The sequence below is a fragment of the Erinaceus europaeus genome, chromosome 4 (assembly GCF_950295315.1).
Source record: "Erinaceus europaeus chromosome 4, mEriEur2.1, whole genome shotgun sequence".
Lineage (NCBI taxonomy): Eukaryota > Metazoa > Chordata > Mammalia > Eulipotyphla > Erinaceidae > Erinaceus > Erinaceus europaeus.
The window spans coordinates 128818939-128837554 of record NC_080165.1 but is presented as its reverse complement, the minus strand read 5'-3'; the positions used below and the strand labels follow the sequence as shown (position 1 = coordinate 128837554).

Here is an 18616-nt window from a genome sequence, read left to right as displayed (position 1 = left end):
TACTGAGATTTATAATACCACTTTCTCTTCCTCATCTAAATTCTAAGAAATCAAACACCTCATTTTTTAAATTGATATTTTATTATTTTGTTTTTACTAGAGCACTAATCATCTCTGGCTTATGGTGATGCTAGGGAATTGAACCTAGGACTTCAGAGTCTCAGGCATCAAAGTCTTTTTTGCATAACCATTTTGCTACCTACCTCCCACCTGAAATCAGGCATTTCAATTTGACCTATTGAACCCCTAAACTGGATTTCTGCAATAACCCTCATATAGCTACATGTTACTACTGCAGTCCTACTATCCATTTTTCATGGACACTTGGAATCTTTTGCTAATCCTTGTTGCTCTTCTCACTATATCCTGCGAATGCATGACCAGCCCTATCTCTGGGTTAACTTGTTCTTTTTTTAAATATTTATTTATTTATTCCCTTTTGTTGCACTTGTTGTTTTATTGTTGTAGTTATTATTGTTGTCATTGCTGGATAAGACAGAGAGAAATGGAGAGAGGAGTGGAAGATGGAGAGGGGGAAAGACAGACACCAGCAGACCTGCTTCACAGCTTGTGAAGCGACTCCCCTGCAGGTGGGGAGCTGGGGGCTCGAACTGGGACTCTTATGCCAGTCCTAGTGCTTTGCGCCACCTGTGCTTAACCAGCTGCGTTACTGCCTGGGTTAACTTCTAAACAGAATCAGCATGTGTTGTGGCTGAAGCAAACAGCAAGCATCAACTCCATATTTTCAGTTTAACCCGTCAGATGAATCATGATAGTCTTGATTCAACAGATAAGGAAATTGAAGCTCAGAAAATTTATATAGTTTAATTACACTCATAATCCAAGCAAGTGGCAAAAAAGTCAAATTCCAATATCAAGATTATGATGATCTTACCATACAAATTTCTAAGCTAAGTTTATTGGTTATTATGATGAAAATATATGGAATATACCCATGACACTCCATAGCTGTAACACCTCATTGTCTTTATGCCTTTAAATCAGTTCTGTTTGTAACTTTGAAAACTTATAAAGAGTCCTTACCTGCTCTGGGCATCTTTTCATCTTTTTTAATTTCAGGTTCTGAAATAAATAACATATATAAACATGAATAAACAGGAAAAAATAAGATGGAAAGTAGATAGCATAATGTAACAGACTCTCATGCCTGAGGCTCCAAAACCCCAGGTTCAATCCCCCACACCATCATAAGCCAGAGCTGAAGAGTGCTCTGGTAAAAAACACACAGATACATACATATATACACACACATACACATACACTCACACACACACACACACACACAGACACACACACACACACACCAGAAGAAAATAAATATTTTCTTACAAAGTCAGTACTCAGATTTGCATGTCTGAAGTTCCCAGTTTGATGCCCAGTACTGCATGTATCAAGTTGATTTTTTTTCTCTCCCTCTCCCTCCCTCCCTTCTTTTTTAAATTCTTTTTATATTTATGTATTTTCCCTTTTGTTGCCCTTGTTATTTAACATTGATGTGGTTATTGTTGTTATTGGATAAGATAGAGAGAAATGGAGAGAGGAGGGGAAGACAGAGAGAGGGAAAGAAAGACAGACACCTGCAGACCTACTTGACCACCTGTGAAGCGACTCCCCTGCAGGTGGGTAGCCGGGGGCTTCAACCAGGATCCCTATGCTGGTCCTTGTGCTTTGCACCACAAGCGCTTAACCCACTGCACCACCACTCAACTCCCCGTCCCTCCCTTCTGCCTCATGTGTATCACACCCTTTCCCACATACAATTAATAAATGAATCATATTTAACTTTTTAATACTAGGTAGATTAATATGTCAATATAAAACGCTCTTGGTTTGCTTCCATTCAATTATAGTTAAATTGTTTCATCAATATACAATGGATAATACATTTTCAGTAAAAACAAACGAGCCAATTTTAAAATCCATTAGCAAAATAGTTCTATATTTATCAAGTAAATTGGTAAATATTCTTTACTGAGTCCATCTGAATGATTCATAAGTTCTCTGAGAACTGCAAATAAGGAAAATAAGAAATTCTGCTCAAGAAAAATATGTTGCAGTTCATCCAAGTTTGACCAGTTTAAGCAATTTTCTATTTTTGACTATATACATTAAATTCATAGAGCTCCACCTGGTGGTTTACTTAATAATCTCAAACACACAATTGTATTAATATTTTGGTCATTGTTAATTTCATTAAATTGATTTAAATTCGGTATAGTGCTACAAGTTTAATAGACCTAGTTAATAGAATAAAATGCTTTCTTATTATGTTAGGACAATAAATTTTGTCTAGAAACTCTCCATTCTACCTCAATATAAGCCATATATATGTGTATAAGTATGTATATGTATATATAACTATACCACACACACATACACACACATATATATATATATATATATATATATACACATATATATATACATATATACTTTTTTAGGATTATATATAATCCTAAATTAAGTTGATACTTTTTATAAAAGCTAGGTAGTTACATTCAAGTCAGCACCCTAACCTGATAGTTGCCTTAATTTTCATGTTTTCTAGGTTTAATTACTATATAATTTGGCTAGATAAGCTTAAAACTTCATTCATGGAATAGTGTCTCATTTTGATAAGTATAAGGTTTCTGTTATATTAAATTTTTTCTTCTCTTCAACTCACTGAAACTTTTATTTGATGGCTGGGATATATGTTGAGTACAGATAATGCTAGGTGTAGTGCTATATAGCTGAATTTGCATTTTAAACAAATAAAAACTTTTTCTGGAGTGACAGTAAAAAAAGAAACTCAGGGAGTTGGGCGGCCGCGCAGCGCATTAAGCATATGCAGCGCAAATAGCAGGGACTTGTCAGTGTAAGGATCCCAGTTCAAGCCCCCAGCTCCCCATCTGCAGGGGAGTTGCTTCACAGTGAAGCAGGTCTGCAGGTGTCTATATTTCTCTCCCCCTCTCTGTCTTCCCATTTCTCTCTGTCCTATCCAACAATGACGACATCAACAACAATAATAACTAAAGCAATAAGGGCAACAAAAGGGAGAATAAAAAGAAAACATAAAAAAATTAAAAAAAGAAACTCAGTTGTTTAACTGCATAGTTTTATATATTAAGTAGTCACATGACATTCGCATCCTATTCACTGCAACACCTGAATGTGCAGTCTTTACAAAGTGATATTATTTTACTTGACTTTTCTTGGTACAAATGTATTCCTTGATTTTTAGTCAGCACATCTACTTGGTAGAATAGTTGTTATTTTAGTTTTTTTATGAGACTTCATGTTATATTATCTTGGGTTAGATAACTTAATTTTGTTATCTTTATCTGTTTCTTATATAGATTTTAAGTTCTATAAGGGGAAGAAGTTGGTTTTGTTTACAAGCCTATCAGTTTTTTCCTTCTCATCTTCTATATGGCTTTCTCCCTTGTCAATTTCATTGTTGTTGTAATCTTGAAGTGGAATCACCTAAACTTCAATATTTGTCAAAAATACTTTGAAGAAAAACTATTTCTTTAAAAATTTTAAAGAAAATTTGTATCAGGTATGAGGACAATACATATTTGATAGAGACAGCTAGAAATTGAGAGGGAAGGGAGGAGTTAGAGAGAGAGAGAGAGAGAGAGAGAGAGAGAGAGAGAGAGAGAGAAGACACCTGCAGTACTTGGAAAATTTCCCCCTGCAGGTGGGGACCAAGGGCTCAAACCAGGGTCCTTGCGTATTGTAACATATGCACTCAACCAGGTGGGCCACCATCCAGCACTTCTACTGTTGATTGTTTAAAGACTTATTTCATTGAGAGAAACACAGAGAACAGAGTAAGTCACCTTGGTATATTCAGTATCAGTGATCAAACTCAAGACCTCATACTTTCAAGTCCATCATGCTACCCACTGGACAATCTCCTGGGCGGCTGGAAATATGCTTTACTGCTTATTGTTTATTATATGGTAATAAAATATCTGGTTCCCGTGAGCATTTTTCACCTGAGTTTTTCAAACTCTGCAGAAGCATTGCAAAAGCAAAAACTTAAGAACTCAGTATACTGAGTTATTGAGTCAGACAGTCTGACATATAAGCATTACTGACTTTTCTAGGCTATTGATTCCATTTATCAAATGTAAACTGCTGATGATTCTGAGAAGAGGAGACTTATTATAGTTTTTCAATGCCATCAGCATTGTTCTTAAGTCGAACAGACTGATCAAAATTTAGGCATGTCTATGATTAAGTTAGGGAAAGGTAATAGTGAAGACTTTTAAGATTTTCTGTTTTCTATTCATTAAAAAAAAGAACAGAGAAGTCTATACAGTCCTTAAGCTCCCAAACATTTGCATTCTTTCTAGAATATTTTATATTTGGGAATTCTTATATTAGTTTTATTTATTTTTATTGCCACTGGGACTATTGCTTGGACTCAGTACCTGCACTATGCATCTACCCATTCCTGGTGTCCATGGTTTTCCTTTATTTGATAGAGCAGAGGAAAATTGAGAGGGGAATGGGAGAAAGAGAGACAGAGAGACACCTGCAGTAGTAGTTGCTTCACTTCTCAGGAAGCTTTAGTCCTGCAGGTGGAGATCTGGGCTTAACCCTTGATCCTTTACATTATAGCAGGTGTGCCACTGCCAGTGCCCTCAGAAGGTATTTTATTACTTTTATTTTTTAATGTTTTTATTTATTATTGGGTAGAGACAGAGAGAAATTGAGGAAGGGGGAGACAGAGAGGGAGAGAGACAGAGGGACACCTGTAGCCTTGCTCCATGGCTCTTGAAGCTTTCTCCCTGCAGGTGGGGACCAGGGACTTGAACCTGCAATCTGGCACACTGCAATGTGTGTGCTTAACCAAGTGTGCCACCGCCTAGCCCCAGTAGGTATTTTATACAATTTTTTAATTATTATAAAGTTACAAGTACTGTTACAAGTATTATTGTTACAGATAGAATGAAAACCTTTTAATACTTTTATTTATAAAAAAACCACATTACATATCATTTATATACTAAAAATAAAGTTATCTAAATTATATATCTAGATACATTTTAAAACAGTAATTGAAACTGTAATTTGCACACAAATGTAGACACCAAAGAAACTTATTTTTTTAGTCACTCAATTCTTAAAACATTTTTCCTAAATTAAGTTGATTAGACTAAATAATGTGCAAATCAATAGAAAAATTATAGTTGTCTCACCCTTCTGGACTATTATTCATCATTCAGTGACTTAAAATTTTACATTAAAATATGTAATGAACCTTGTTTATAAAACAAACAAGAAAACTTTAGTGCTGCAATTCCTTTAGTGTTTGGCCTAAGGAAAACTGGAGAGCATCATGACCAGTAATGTGTCTCTAGAGTTAAAGTGGCAGACACCAATCTCGAATTCCTCTCAAAAGGCTGTGAGCCTTGGTATGAAACTTTCAGTGTTTCTATTTTCATATGAATCTAAAACAAACGAAAGAGAGTTACTGTGAACATCTGAATAAGTGCTGCACGTGAACCAAGTAGAACAAAGTCACATAAGTACAGACAATGCAAATTAGCATCTTTATTAATGTTAATCTTCTTATATTCTTCTATCATAATTTAAAATATATTTTGATAAAGCATATTGAAATCATATTCATAAATATATTCAAATTTTGTGATATATCCTGTAGGTATAGATTTAGAATGGCTTTAGCTTGTATGCACACTCTTCATGCTTTATGTCTGAGTACTGATTCTGCAATTCTTGCCTGGCAAGAGTCCCAAAGAGTTTGAGGCTCACAGTGAAAGTTTGCTGAGTGGACTCTAAAATCACAAAACGAGCCAGAAGATAGTCTCTCTTTGTAGCGCAGGGTGAATGCGGACCTTCTCCTGCCTCATTCTGTCATTTCACTTTTACAATCCATTGTCTTTTGGATATGCTAAATATAACGTGTCACATTTCTAACAGCATCACACCAACCCTATCTATGCTTTCTTTTATGTTTCTCTAGGTAGGCCTCATTATTTTTACCTTTCTGAAGTGTCTCAACATGGGTAGTATGGACTGAAATAAGTAAGAAATCATTGGAAGAGTGTATAAATTGTAGGACATAAAACAAATAGAACAGTATCCTGTGATGCTACTTGAAGATGACAGGGCAACCGGTTGAATATATTTTGGGTAATGAACAGTTAGCTTTACAAGATTTAAAGGAATCAAAAAAGTATGCAAAAAAAAAAATAAGTAAAGCACTTGGCAAGGTAAATAAGGAGACAGGCTCTGGTTTTGCCTTAGCAAGTCAGATTCATTCACATTTTCCCTAGATCCTTCTTTGTGGACAGCAGTGTTAGTTTTCTCAAGCACAACACCAACACTAATCAGTTACGTTAATAATGTCATCTACTTAACTATGAGATCTCTTATTGCCGATTCTAATACGTGTAACTTATAGATTACATTATGTGAAATATATTTCAAAAACTTAATTGCAAAGGAATATTCTAACAATACAAATTTTTCTCAGGAAGGAAAGCATATTAGAATACTTGCATAAAGTGATTAGAGGTGGCAAGCAAAAGACACATGGTATGACAGTGACACATTCTCTTATTCAACTCTACTTTTTCATTGATCTGTTTTTATTTGATAAGATATTTGTCAAAGTAACAGTTTAGAAGATTATATTTAGGACGCTGTCTTCAAACTTTGTCACATCAGGCCCACTACCAGAGTGCTGTATAACTTCCCCATAGTCTGCTGGATACCTTCCACCCTTTCAGCTCACTCCACTTGCTCCATCAGTAACTTAGTATTTCTGTGTGCTACCTTCTGCACCCCATAATGATCCGGGGTCCATTTTCCCAGAAGGATAAAGAATAGGAAAACAATAAAGGGAGGGGATGGGATAGGGAGTTCTAGTGGTGGGAACTGTGTGGAATTGTATCCCTCAACCTACGGTCTTGCCAGTATTTCCATTTTATAAATAAAATTTATAATTATTTTTCAAAAAGCCTAGTGGCTTGGTGTGTCTAGCTAGGCTCTCTTTTCTTCTTTTCCTTTTATTTCTACTTTATGTGCCACATATTACTAAGATCTAGTAGCTGTTTTTTTCCTTATAATTCATTTCATTTAGCATAACTCCTCCAGTTTCATCCATGCTGTAGCAAAAGGTAAGACTTTATCTTGTATCTGAGAATTACTCCATTATATACTCATACTAGATATTCTCTCTCTCTCTCTCTCTCTCTTTCTCTCTCTCTCTCCCTCTCTCTTTCTCTTTTTCTCTCTTTCTCTCTTGTATCTGAGAATTACTCCATTATATACTCATACTAGATATTCTCTCTCTCTCTCTCCCTCCCTCCCTCTCTCTCTCTCTCTCTCTCTCTCTCTCTCTTTTTCCAAGAGCACTGCTCAGCTCTGTTTTATGGTAGTCCAAGGAATTGACCCCTTGAATTTGGAGCCTCAGATATGAAAGCAGTTTTACATAGCTGCTATCATATCTCACCCATCATATTTTTTTTGTTTTGTTTTAAACCTGAGCTGAGCAGGGTTCTGATTCTTTGTTCTCTCTCCTTTTTAAAGTTTATTGATTTATTTTAAATTATTTTACTACATTGTTAACAATATTTTTATTTAAATGTTTTTATTTTATTTATTATTCAATAGAGACAGAGAGAAACTGAGACAAGAGGGAGAGGGAGAGAGGGAAAGACAGGGAGACACCTGTAGCCCTGCTTTACCACTTGTGAAGCTTTCCCCCTGCAGGTGGGGACCAGGGGCTTGAACCTGGGTTCTTGTGAACTGTAATGTGTGTGCTCAACCAGTCGTGCCACTGCCTGGCCTTTTATAACACAGTATCTTTAGAGATTTTTATCTGTCATGAGGCATTTAGTTTGTTCCCATATGTTTCTATAATAATACACATCATCTTTTGAGACTATGCTTAATCAGATTATGGATATAATGTAATTTACTAACATTTTTTTCTATGTGACTCCTGGATAATGATCAGGTTCCATGTGTCTCTTCTAGTACTTTTTCTTGTAGGATTTTTGTCTGTTTATTTTGAGGATGCCATCAGGTTTGCATCTAATGTCTTAGGCCAATAGCTTATTTTAACTTGGAAATGGTGTATTTCAAGTTCATTCTAATAGGCCCTTCCACATATTTTATATGTTCATGTTTTGTGTTGGAAACTTCCAATTAGGGTTTTCTTTCCTTTTATACAAGTCAGACAGAGCTAGTTCCTTCAGCTTTTGTTTGTCTGAATAGTTCTTTTTTACTCTTTGTTAGCGTAGAATATTCTTTATTCCAGATCTTTTCTAATCAATACTTTAAGTATACCACAACATTCCCTTTTGGATTTTAGAGTTTCTGTTGAGCACTTCATAAATATGTAATGGGGTAGACTCATAGATTATATTTTGCTTTTCCCATATTCCTTCAGAATTCTCTATGTTTGATATTTGTCATTTTAAAATATATCTTAGTGTGTATCAGTTTGGATTCTTTTTGTTTAGGATTCTCTGATGATTATATTTTTATTTTTTAAAAAATGTTTATTATTATCTTTATTTATTGAATAGAGACAGTCAGAAATTGAGAGGATACAGGGAGATAGAAAGGGAGAGAGACAGAGAGACACCCGGAGCACTACTTCATCACTTGCAAAGCTTTCCCCCTGTCAGTGCAGACCTGGGACTGGAACCCAGGTCCTTGAGCATTGTAACTTGTGCACTTAACCTGGTGCACCACCACATGGCCCCTTATATATTTCTTAAAATACTTCAAAGCAGTATTACATGTCAGCACATAGTTAAATTACATGTAGGAAATATGAAAATTGTAACAAAATTCAACACTAGTATTGATTACTAAACCAAATATTCTAGAATAAGAATCCAATCTAAGCAACAACATTACACAAAGCTCTAATATTTCTATTGGTAATATTTTATTTATTTATCTAGTTAGGATAGATCCAAGAGAGGTGGGGAAGGAAGGAAGATCGACGAGGAGAGAAAGTAACAACTGCAGCATTGTCTCTTTTATCTGAGTGAGAAGAGGAAAAAAAGTCAGAAGTAGTAATAGGTATAGAGGTGAATTATGCAGGAAATGAAGGCTGGACTATTGGAAAAATGGAGACAGTAGATATAGATAGATAGATAGATAGATAGATAGGGATATAGAATCAATTGTATCAGTTACCTTGGGAGAACTGCTAGAGTTTCCAATGAAGGAGAAAGAGATAACTTTGTTGCTAGGAACTGTATGGAACTATATCCCTATTATCTTACAGTTTTGTAGATCAATATTAAGTCATTAATCACAAATAAATAAGTCTTTTGTTTTGTTTTCTTTCCTCTATATTGCTTACTTCTAATGGTTACTACTTTCCCTCTAGATTTTCTATCTGTTCTTTTCATTTTCGTATCACTGAGTTGTAATGTTAGGTTGATTATTTGAAATATTTCTTCTTTTATAATGTAAGCTTTTAAGCTTAGACCAGGGAGAACAGAAGCAACTGGTGGTGTTACTTTATAAGATACAGCTACATGTAAATAGCATAAAAGGACATAAATTATGGCAAGGTCTAGTATGATACAGCAAATCCTAACAAAGGAATTTTCAAATTTAACTTAATTGCCAAATAATTTGGTTATAGCAATAACTATTTATTGCCTTCTTAAACCCTTACCAGCAGGAATCTTCCCCTTTCTCTATACAGCTTATATTTCTCCCATGCCTGGAACTTGTAGGGTGGGGCTCGCTTTCCTGCATGCTTCTCCCAATTCATACCAACTGATACTGCATTTGCTGATCCCAACCCAATCAAGGCAACCAGTACCACCTCGGCATGTTTCACTTCTGACTGTGCCCAGAAATGTCAGGCATGGAATGTCAAACCTTCAGCTTCACTGCTCTGGTGAGACCTTTCCTAGCTCATAGAACTCCATAATTCCACTTAACAAAACCTCAAAACCTAGATATAGACCAGGGACCCATGAGATAGGTCATATGTATATGTATTCATAAGTTAGGGGAAAATATATACCTTAAAGCAAAAGTTCACAATAGTTGGCAGTGAGTCAGTAAATGAAGCAAACAAGTAGAAAGACCTAAAAAGACACCTTAAAGTACCCAATGAAACAGTTTCTTTTTTAAAATCCTTTTTTAATTTTCTTTATTTGTTTGTTAGAGTTTGCCAGAAGTTGAAAGGAAGGGGGAGACAGAAAGGGGAAGAGACAGAGAGACAACTGCAGTACTGCTTCACCACTTGCAAAGCTTTCTCCCTGTAGATGGGGACCAGAAGTTTGAACCCAGGTCCTTGAACATTGCAACATGTGCTCTCAACCAGGTGCACCACCACCTGGCCCCTTTAAACAGTTTCTACTTAGACCTAGATACCCTCCTTAGCTACCTCCTATTACACGTTCCCTAATCACTCCAAAGCTAACCTTGTCACAAAGACAAAGTAAGGGCTACAAAAGTTGAATAAGGGCAGGGTGACTCTTTAGTCACTACCAGGCCACCCTGTCACCTGGGGCTTTAGTAAGAGACTGCTGGATTTCCCACACAGACATGATGGGCCTAGACCTCTAACAGATCCCTCTCTCCACTAGTCATCTCCATCAGCAACAACATAATGGACTCCTTTGTGGGTACTTTTAGGACCTTGCTCTCAATATGGATCAACAATGGTAAGGGATGTTCCACTCTCTGAGGGAGGATGGACAACATACTCTACCACAGAATGTGAGCTCAGATCTACAGGAATGCAAAGATTACATAGGCTTCTGTGCTGATTATGGGTCCCAGATCAAATTGATGGGGTTTACAGTTAACAATATGTATATACTTCCCCCATATTTGGGAGCTACTTTCTTCCCTGATCCAGCTTTCTAGTCCTTTTTCAACTATAACAATATCTCCCCAGACAAATACCTTGGGTCCACCTGCATATCAGATGTCAGGTTCAGGCAAAAACTAGTAAAGTCATGGGACCCTATGACTAAATCTAAAACAGACCTACTAGCTTCTCCAAATAGGAGACCCCAAATCTTCACCTGCAATACTTGCCTCTAGGTTCATGATTATTCAACAATTTGTTCTGCTTTGTATTTTCACTTTTTTTTTCAGCTACCAGGTTCCAGATGTTACCATGATGCCAACAGGACTTCCCAGGACAGATGACCTCACCATGTGTCCTAGAGCCCTGCCTCCCTAGACCCCCGCCCCATTATGGAAAGACAAAGACAGGCTGGGAGTATGGATCGACCTGTCAATGCTCATGTTCAGTGGAGAAGCAATTACAGAAGCCAGACCTTCCACCTTCTGTACCCTATAATGATCCTGGGTCCATTCTCCCAGAGGGATAAAGAATAAGGAAGTTATCATGCAGGGGATTAAATATGGAGTTCTGGGGATGGAAATTGTGTGAAAATCTACCCCTCTTATCCTATGGTCTTGTCAAAATTTCCATTTTATAAATAAAAATTTTAAAAAATATTTTCTTTCAGATGTTATGTTGCATTTTAATTTTATTTATTTTAATTTTATTTCCTTTTGATTTCTTCTTTTATTCATTGACTTTCTCAAGGCCATTATTTAATTTCTATATAATGGTGAACTTTCCCATTTCAGTATGCATGATGTCTAATGTCCACTTAAAGAGCATTCAATAGAAATCTTTAGGAATCTTATTATTTACCAAAATAAATGATGTTAAATTTTTCAACCTAATAAATATTTTTAAATTGATTTATGTTTTGCTAAGAGTATGTTTAAGCTGTTACTTTTCTGGTGCAAAAGTGATATAATTTAGTTCCTTTAAGGAATAAAATAAATTAATGTAATTTCACCTATAATAGATGAAATTGAAAGAGGCTCTGCATACCATTGTTGTGCTTTCCTGTTAAATGTCTGTGCCATTATGTGTATTCCACAACATGACCTGAGTTTTCTTTGTTTGCAAAATACAATGAAATTCAATGAACAAAATTTCAAAACAATAGAAATGTTGTAGTACATTAATAAGAGACAGTATTGCACTATCAACTAGTAAAATAAAAATAAAAGATTCCTTAGCTTCACTGTGAAGAAATTGGGACTCAATTTTTAAAAGAAATGTTAGATGATAAATAAAATAATAGTTCTAATGATCACATTTAATTGAATTTGTATACAAATATTGTTTTATACTAAATTTTCTTCCTAGTATGATATTTAGAATTTTTACTGCAGTGGAATTTGCACAATGGCAAACTATCACTGATCAATGTTAAGTAATTTTTATCTTTAACCTTTGGTTTTCATAAATATTCCTGATAAATTTCACCTTGAGATGCTTATAAAATGCAGATTTCCTCATTCTACTGCAAACTTGTTTTTCCACAGTGCAATTTAGAATTACATGACAGCAAATAAGTCATGTTTCTTTCATTCAAAAATATGAGGGCATATGAAACATAGTTTTGAGTGTTTTTATGATAAGCCACATGCTATTTGACTGCAAGTAACTGAATATGCAAAAGGTAAATCAAGTTGTTTTTACATTTTGCAATATGATATTACCTTTACCCCTTAGTGAAGCTGGAATCTTCACATCTTTTCCTTTAGTAGACTCTAGAAAGAAACAGTGGGATTTATTTGAATATAAGGTAAAAAGCTTTACAATAAATAAATAAACAAAGGTGTGTGTATGTGTGTACACAGTCAACAATCTGTCATGACAGGATGTTTTCATTTAAAAATATAATAATCATACAAAAAGGATGCACTATAGAGTGTAACAAGTCTTCCACTGATTAAGGGGTATCGTACTTTAAAATAAAAGTAAAGAAAGAGAGAGGCAGACTGGAAGCATGGACCGACCAGTCAACGCCCAGGTTCAGCAGGGAAGCAATTACAGAAGCCAGACCTTCTACCTTCTGCAACCCTCAATGACCCTGGATCAATGCTCCCAGAGGGATAGAGAATGGGAAAGCTATCAGGGGAGGGGGTGGAATATGGAGATTGGGTGGTGGGAATTGTGTGGAGTTGTATCCCTCCTACACTATGGTTTTGTTAATTAATCCTTTCTTAAATAAAAAAAAAATTAAAAAAAAATAAAAGTAAATATATGAGCAAGCTACATTTTTGCTGTTTAACAAGATGAATATTTAAATACATGAGCTGATTTTTCTGCTGCAATTTTATTTATTTATTTGTTTATTTACTTATTTTTGTAGTGTCAGGGTCTTGTACATGCATGATTTCACCACCTCCCCAAGGCTATTTTTCTGTTCAAAAGGATGAGAGATAGAAAGAAAGAGAGAGATCAGAATCAGAATTTTCACCATATTTATACACCTCTCCCATATTTGGGAGCTACTCTCTTCCCTGATCCAGCTTTCTCATCCTTTTTCTAGCCATAAGATCATCTCCCCAGACACCTGCATATCAGATGTCAGGCTCAAACAAACAAACAAACAAACAAAAAACACTAGTATAGCCATGGGCCCTTTGGAATATAACTAAAATAGGAATACTAACTATCTACAAAACAGAGACCCCCCCCCAACTCTTCACCTGCACTAATCCAGCCATTAGGTTCATGATTAGTCAACAATTTGTTTGGCTTTATATATTAACTCTTCTTTCAGCCACCTGGTTCCAGATGTTACCATGATGCCAACCAGAATTCCCTGGGCAGATGACCTCACCAATGTGTCCTGGAGTTCTGCTTCCTCAGAGCCCCACCCTACTAGGGAAAGAGAGAGGCAGACTGGGAGTATGGATCAACCAGTCAATGCCCATGTTTAGAGGGGAAGCAATTACAGAAGCCAGACCTTTCTCCCTCTGCAACCCACAACGACCCTGGATCCATACGCCCAGAGAGATAGAGAATGGGAAGGCTATCAGGGGAGGGTTGGGATGTGGAGATCGGGTTATGGGAATTGTGCAGAATTGTACCCCTCTTATTCTATGGTTTTTTAATGTCTCCTTTCTTAAATTTAAAAAAATTACATTAAAAATAAATAAATATATATAAATAAATTAATTAATTAAAATATAATTTATGTATTTCATTCTACTGTAGAAGGGAAATTTATTTATTTATTTATGTAAATTACTACATGTAGGTTACATAATTTATTGGTGTGGGGACCTAGATATTTCTAGTAGTATGTTCCCATGATATATTTAGTTCTTACAAAATCAAGGGCAATGATATTGTTGTCAGATAAAAATAAAGTTGTAGCTATGAGTCTCTATAGTTGTATAGTTAATCACAATAGAAAAAAATAGACCAAGATTCTCCATATGGATTAAGGGGTATCGTCTCAATAACAATGGATATAAGAGAGTTTTCCAATGTTTCTATATTATCTTGAGTTATCAAAGTAAAATGATGACAAATTAGTGTGTTGACACCTATCATGGAAGGATATGAAATCATACACATTACTACTTTAACATGTGCTCAACCAGCTGTGCCACCTCCTGGCCCCACTCAGCAGTCTTGTAAACCAACCTTTCCTCCATAAATGGTTTATACAAGTTGATTAATTAACTGATAAATTAATTAAATGATACACTTTAAGGCTGGACAAGCTTGAGTTTGAGTTTACTTTTGAGTGTATTCATAGTATGAAACTGATTTTTAAAATATATCTGTTCATTTATTTATCACAAAAGAGAACTGAAGCATTAGTCAGTTGTGGCATGAGGTGGTGCTGAGGTTAAAACGTTGGCCACTTGATCCTCAAGTCCATATTCTACTAGGTTGAGATATTTCCCTAGCCTATGTTAATGGCATGATCTGTATGTCAGATTGCACATTTATAAAACAAAATAAGTTAACAAGCACAACTTGTCACAAGAAAGTATATAAAGTACTTACCAATACTCATATTAAGATTCTGTACATCAATAAAGTTTTTTCCACATTTTTCTATCTCCTTAAACTTTTAACTTGAATTTAATAGAATTTCTTCAAAACCGTCTTCTCATATCATCAGAGAGATCAGACTATGCACTTTCTGGATATGTCCTTTATAACCCTCCTCCTTTTTTTTTTTGTATATTTTTAACTATGTAGTTAATACAGAATAATCAAATCAGAGATAGACCATGCCTTTCATGTATTTCAACTGTTCACTAGATGCACAGTTGATAATTATTAAGATTGTTGCTGACTTGCCAATATAACTAGTGAACATGATAGCAGAATCCATAAGTAATTGATGCTTCAAACATTAACTAAAACTATATATTAGATTATAAACACTATGGTCTCAGAAGATGAGATTTTAGTGAAGCTTAAAATAATGAAGATTTGATGCTTTATGCAGACATTATTAGAGTGATCTAGGATTTGAATGCAGAGAGGAAAATCAGTGCATTTAGAAGATTTAAGAAACAATATTTATACATCTTTTTTTTCATAGCAGTGAAGAGCCAGACAAAACTAAACCAGAAAAAATAGACCTAGAAGTATTTGAAAAGAGGAGAATTAAGAAAAACAATTCCCAAGTCTCTGTTCCTATTTCTAGATTTTTCATCTTTGTGTTTATAATCATTGACATGCTCTTAGATAACATTATGCACTAATTACATATTTATGAAGTGCTGTGAAGGAGACAATCAGAGGGTATGAAAGTAAAAGCTTTCTTCCACTACTCATTTGTCTTCATTTTTCTAACCTTTTAGTTCTTTAAGAAAAATACTTTTGTTTCTTTTGGAAATTGCACTAAGAACACCTTTAGAGCACAGTAAATTAGGAAATATATCTGAAGGGCCAATAAATGAATAAAAGTTTTCAGATATTAAATTAATTTGAAATATATATATATGTATATATATATTCTTTGGACTCACATCAGCATAGGAGATAGTTTTAATGTACTGTGAAATCACTCATCCATTTGTGCTAATTAATTTCTAGTATGATGTTATATTTACTCTATTACCTTTTTCCTTTGAAACTGAAGATGTCTTCTCAGATTTTTCTTTCATAATTTCTGCAAGAGAAAACATGGGAAAGAAAATTACAAAGAATAATAGAGTAAATCATAAGTTTATTTGCACTTTTCTTACTGAGGCTTAGAGAATTAGAGTTATATATTTATATTCAAAATACAGACATCTACTATAATAACTTGTCTATACGATATTGAACTAAATATGCAAGAGATAGGAAATAAACTAACAAATTATTTTCATGAAAAGACTATGATAGTCACACAAAAGGTATATAGAAAATATATGTTTTCAAGAGAGAGGACACGATAATAAAGATTAACACCAACTTACTTATTATTTAAGATAGAGAATGAGATTTACTGTTTGCTTTCATCATTCATCATAGCTCTAAAAGTTATATACATTCCCTTTCTGCTTGTCACATAAAGGCCTCAAATAACTTTTTCAACTTCATATAACTCTTAAATAAGAGTCTTGGGTTTTAAAGTAATTTCGTTCTATCTAGACTCAACCACAATGGTAACACCTCTGATAGCTGAATGATGTGATCAGAAAAATCTTTAACTGGTACTACTGAAGTAGACCTTGAGTTATTGAAGGAAATTTGGCCAGCAAAACTTAGATAGAATATTGGCATTGGGCTGTGGCACACTCAAATGAGTCCACACGATATCATGCATAAGAAACCAGGTTCAGATGCCTGATCATGAATCCATGACTCAAGTGTCTCTTTTTTTCTCTTTCTTTATCTCACCCTTCCCTTTCAATTTCTCTTTGTCTTGTTAAAAAAAAAAAAAAGACACTTTGAGTGGTGGATTTGTTGTTCAGGCAGGTACCAAGGCCCAGCAATAAAAATTTGTGGCAAAAAAAAAAAAAAGAAAGAAAGAAAGAAAGAAAAGAAAGGAAGAAAGAAAGGAGGAAAGAAAGAAAGAAAGAAAAGAAAAGCAACATTACATCATGTGATAAGGACAGGGCTTGAACTTTGAACTTTGGTTGTGATGGGGCAAAGCTGACTCACTATCCAGGTGAGCTATTTTGTCAACCCTAAATATGCTTTAAAATTATCTATGAAAACTTTTATAAGATGTGCTTTAGATTGTAACTCTTTCACCTGAATACATCAAATTCCAAATCACATCATTTGTTTTAGTGACATATTATCATATATTGGCAATGAAAACCTAAATTTTATAAATGCTATCTAATTTTTACAACATGTTTAGAAACACATGAAGGGGTAATGAAGAACTTTCCAGAGAAACTCTTAAAGGAATTCATCACCATTAAATCAGTTATACAAGAAGTACTAAAAGGCCTAATATAAATGGGAATTTCAAAAATGATTCCACACATATGGGCCAAATAATTCAAGGGAAAATAAACAAATTAAATTACACTATAAAACTGAGGATTTGAACCTTAGAACTGAATTTGCTGGAAGTCTAAGTTGCAAGAGCTGAAGAAGTGTAAAAGGCTAGTGGAATAACATTGGTAATTTGGCAGTGAATGTGGTTGTGATATATATATATGTATATTTGCCTCCAGAGCTATTGTTGGGGCTCTGTGCCTGTACTACCAATCCACAGTTGAAGGCTATTTATTCCCTTTCATTGCCCTTGTTGTTTATCATTGTTGCTGTTATTATTATTGTTGTTGTTGGATTGGACAGAGAAATCAAGAGAAGCCTAGTAGACAGAGAGGGGGAGAGAAAGATAGAACCCTGCTTCACTGATTGTGAAGCAACACCCCTGGCAGATGGGGAGCCAGGATCCTTATGCCTGTCCTTGTTACTCTAAGCATGTGCGCTTATCCTGCTATGCTACTGCCTGGCTCCCGATAAATATATTTTTATTGCTTTTTTTGAAATGTATAAGGACTCATATAGTATAATATAAATAAATGAGTAACAGAATTGCTTCATTAAATGAATGAACACATAATTATAACATATGTAATATTTTATACTAAGTATATGAATATATCTAATTACAAAAAGTAAACAAAACAGCATTTGTTTTTCTTCTAACATTATTTGATAGAAATTTATATATAGAAACACATACATGTATGTATATTTCTGTGTATATTAATACTTAAAATGAAATTGTTTCTATACAAACTATTTTAAGGAGAGTCTTGAAACAGACTAAGCAAAAGGCTATATTGGTGAAAAAAAATTTAAAGCAGAAATCAACAATTGAATTTTTCCTAAATACATAGTCAAATAATTTGAGCTATGAAAATATTTTAAGAAATAATAGTAATAATACTGATCAATATAGCTTATTATTCTTAATAATCATGTTCAATATTAGTTTATTAGTGACATTAAGATATTAGCAAAATTATTTCTTCTGGAATATATTGACTTGATGGCAATGGCAAATATAGCTAGATTTTGGGAGAAAAAAGAAACTAAAACTGGAAGATTTAAAAACCTCATAGAATTATCAAGTAACAGACTTGGTTATATACAGAAACAAAATCAAAATTCCTAACCTTTCATAACTAGCTAGATCAATTAAAGTGTTTAGGAAATATCACTTTAAAAATTGTCTACTACAGGTAGGAACACAACTTAATCATTACACAAAGGACTTCCATGGTTGAGACTCTGGTATCTCAGATTCAAGTTCCAGGACCAGATGCCAGAGTTGAG

The 18616-nt window shown here is 34.5% G+C and overlaps 1 protein-coding gene across 1 annotated transcript in view; it reads right to left on the bottom strand.

The window, feature by feature from the left end:
• Window positions 1-18616, bottom strand: part of LOC132538149 (triadin-like) — a 91568-nt gene that overhangs the window by 52511 nt on the left and 20441 nt on the right. The window contains exons 2-5 of the mRNA XM_060190516.1: window positions 15945-15995; window positions 13209-13271; window positions 12565-12615; window positions 1045-1083 (exon numbers count right to left, since the gene is read on the bottom strand). Of these exons, the coding sequence (XP_060046499.1) occupies window positions 1045-1083; window positions 12565-12615; window positions 13209-13242 (124 nt within the window). The 5' untranslated portion in view covers window positions 13243-13271; window positions 15945-15995. The remainder of the gene's footprint in view (window positions 1-1044; window positions 1084-12564; window positions 12616-13208; window positions 13272-15944; window positions 15996-18616) is intronic.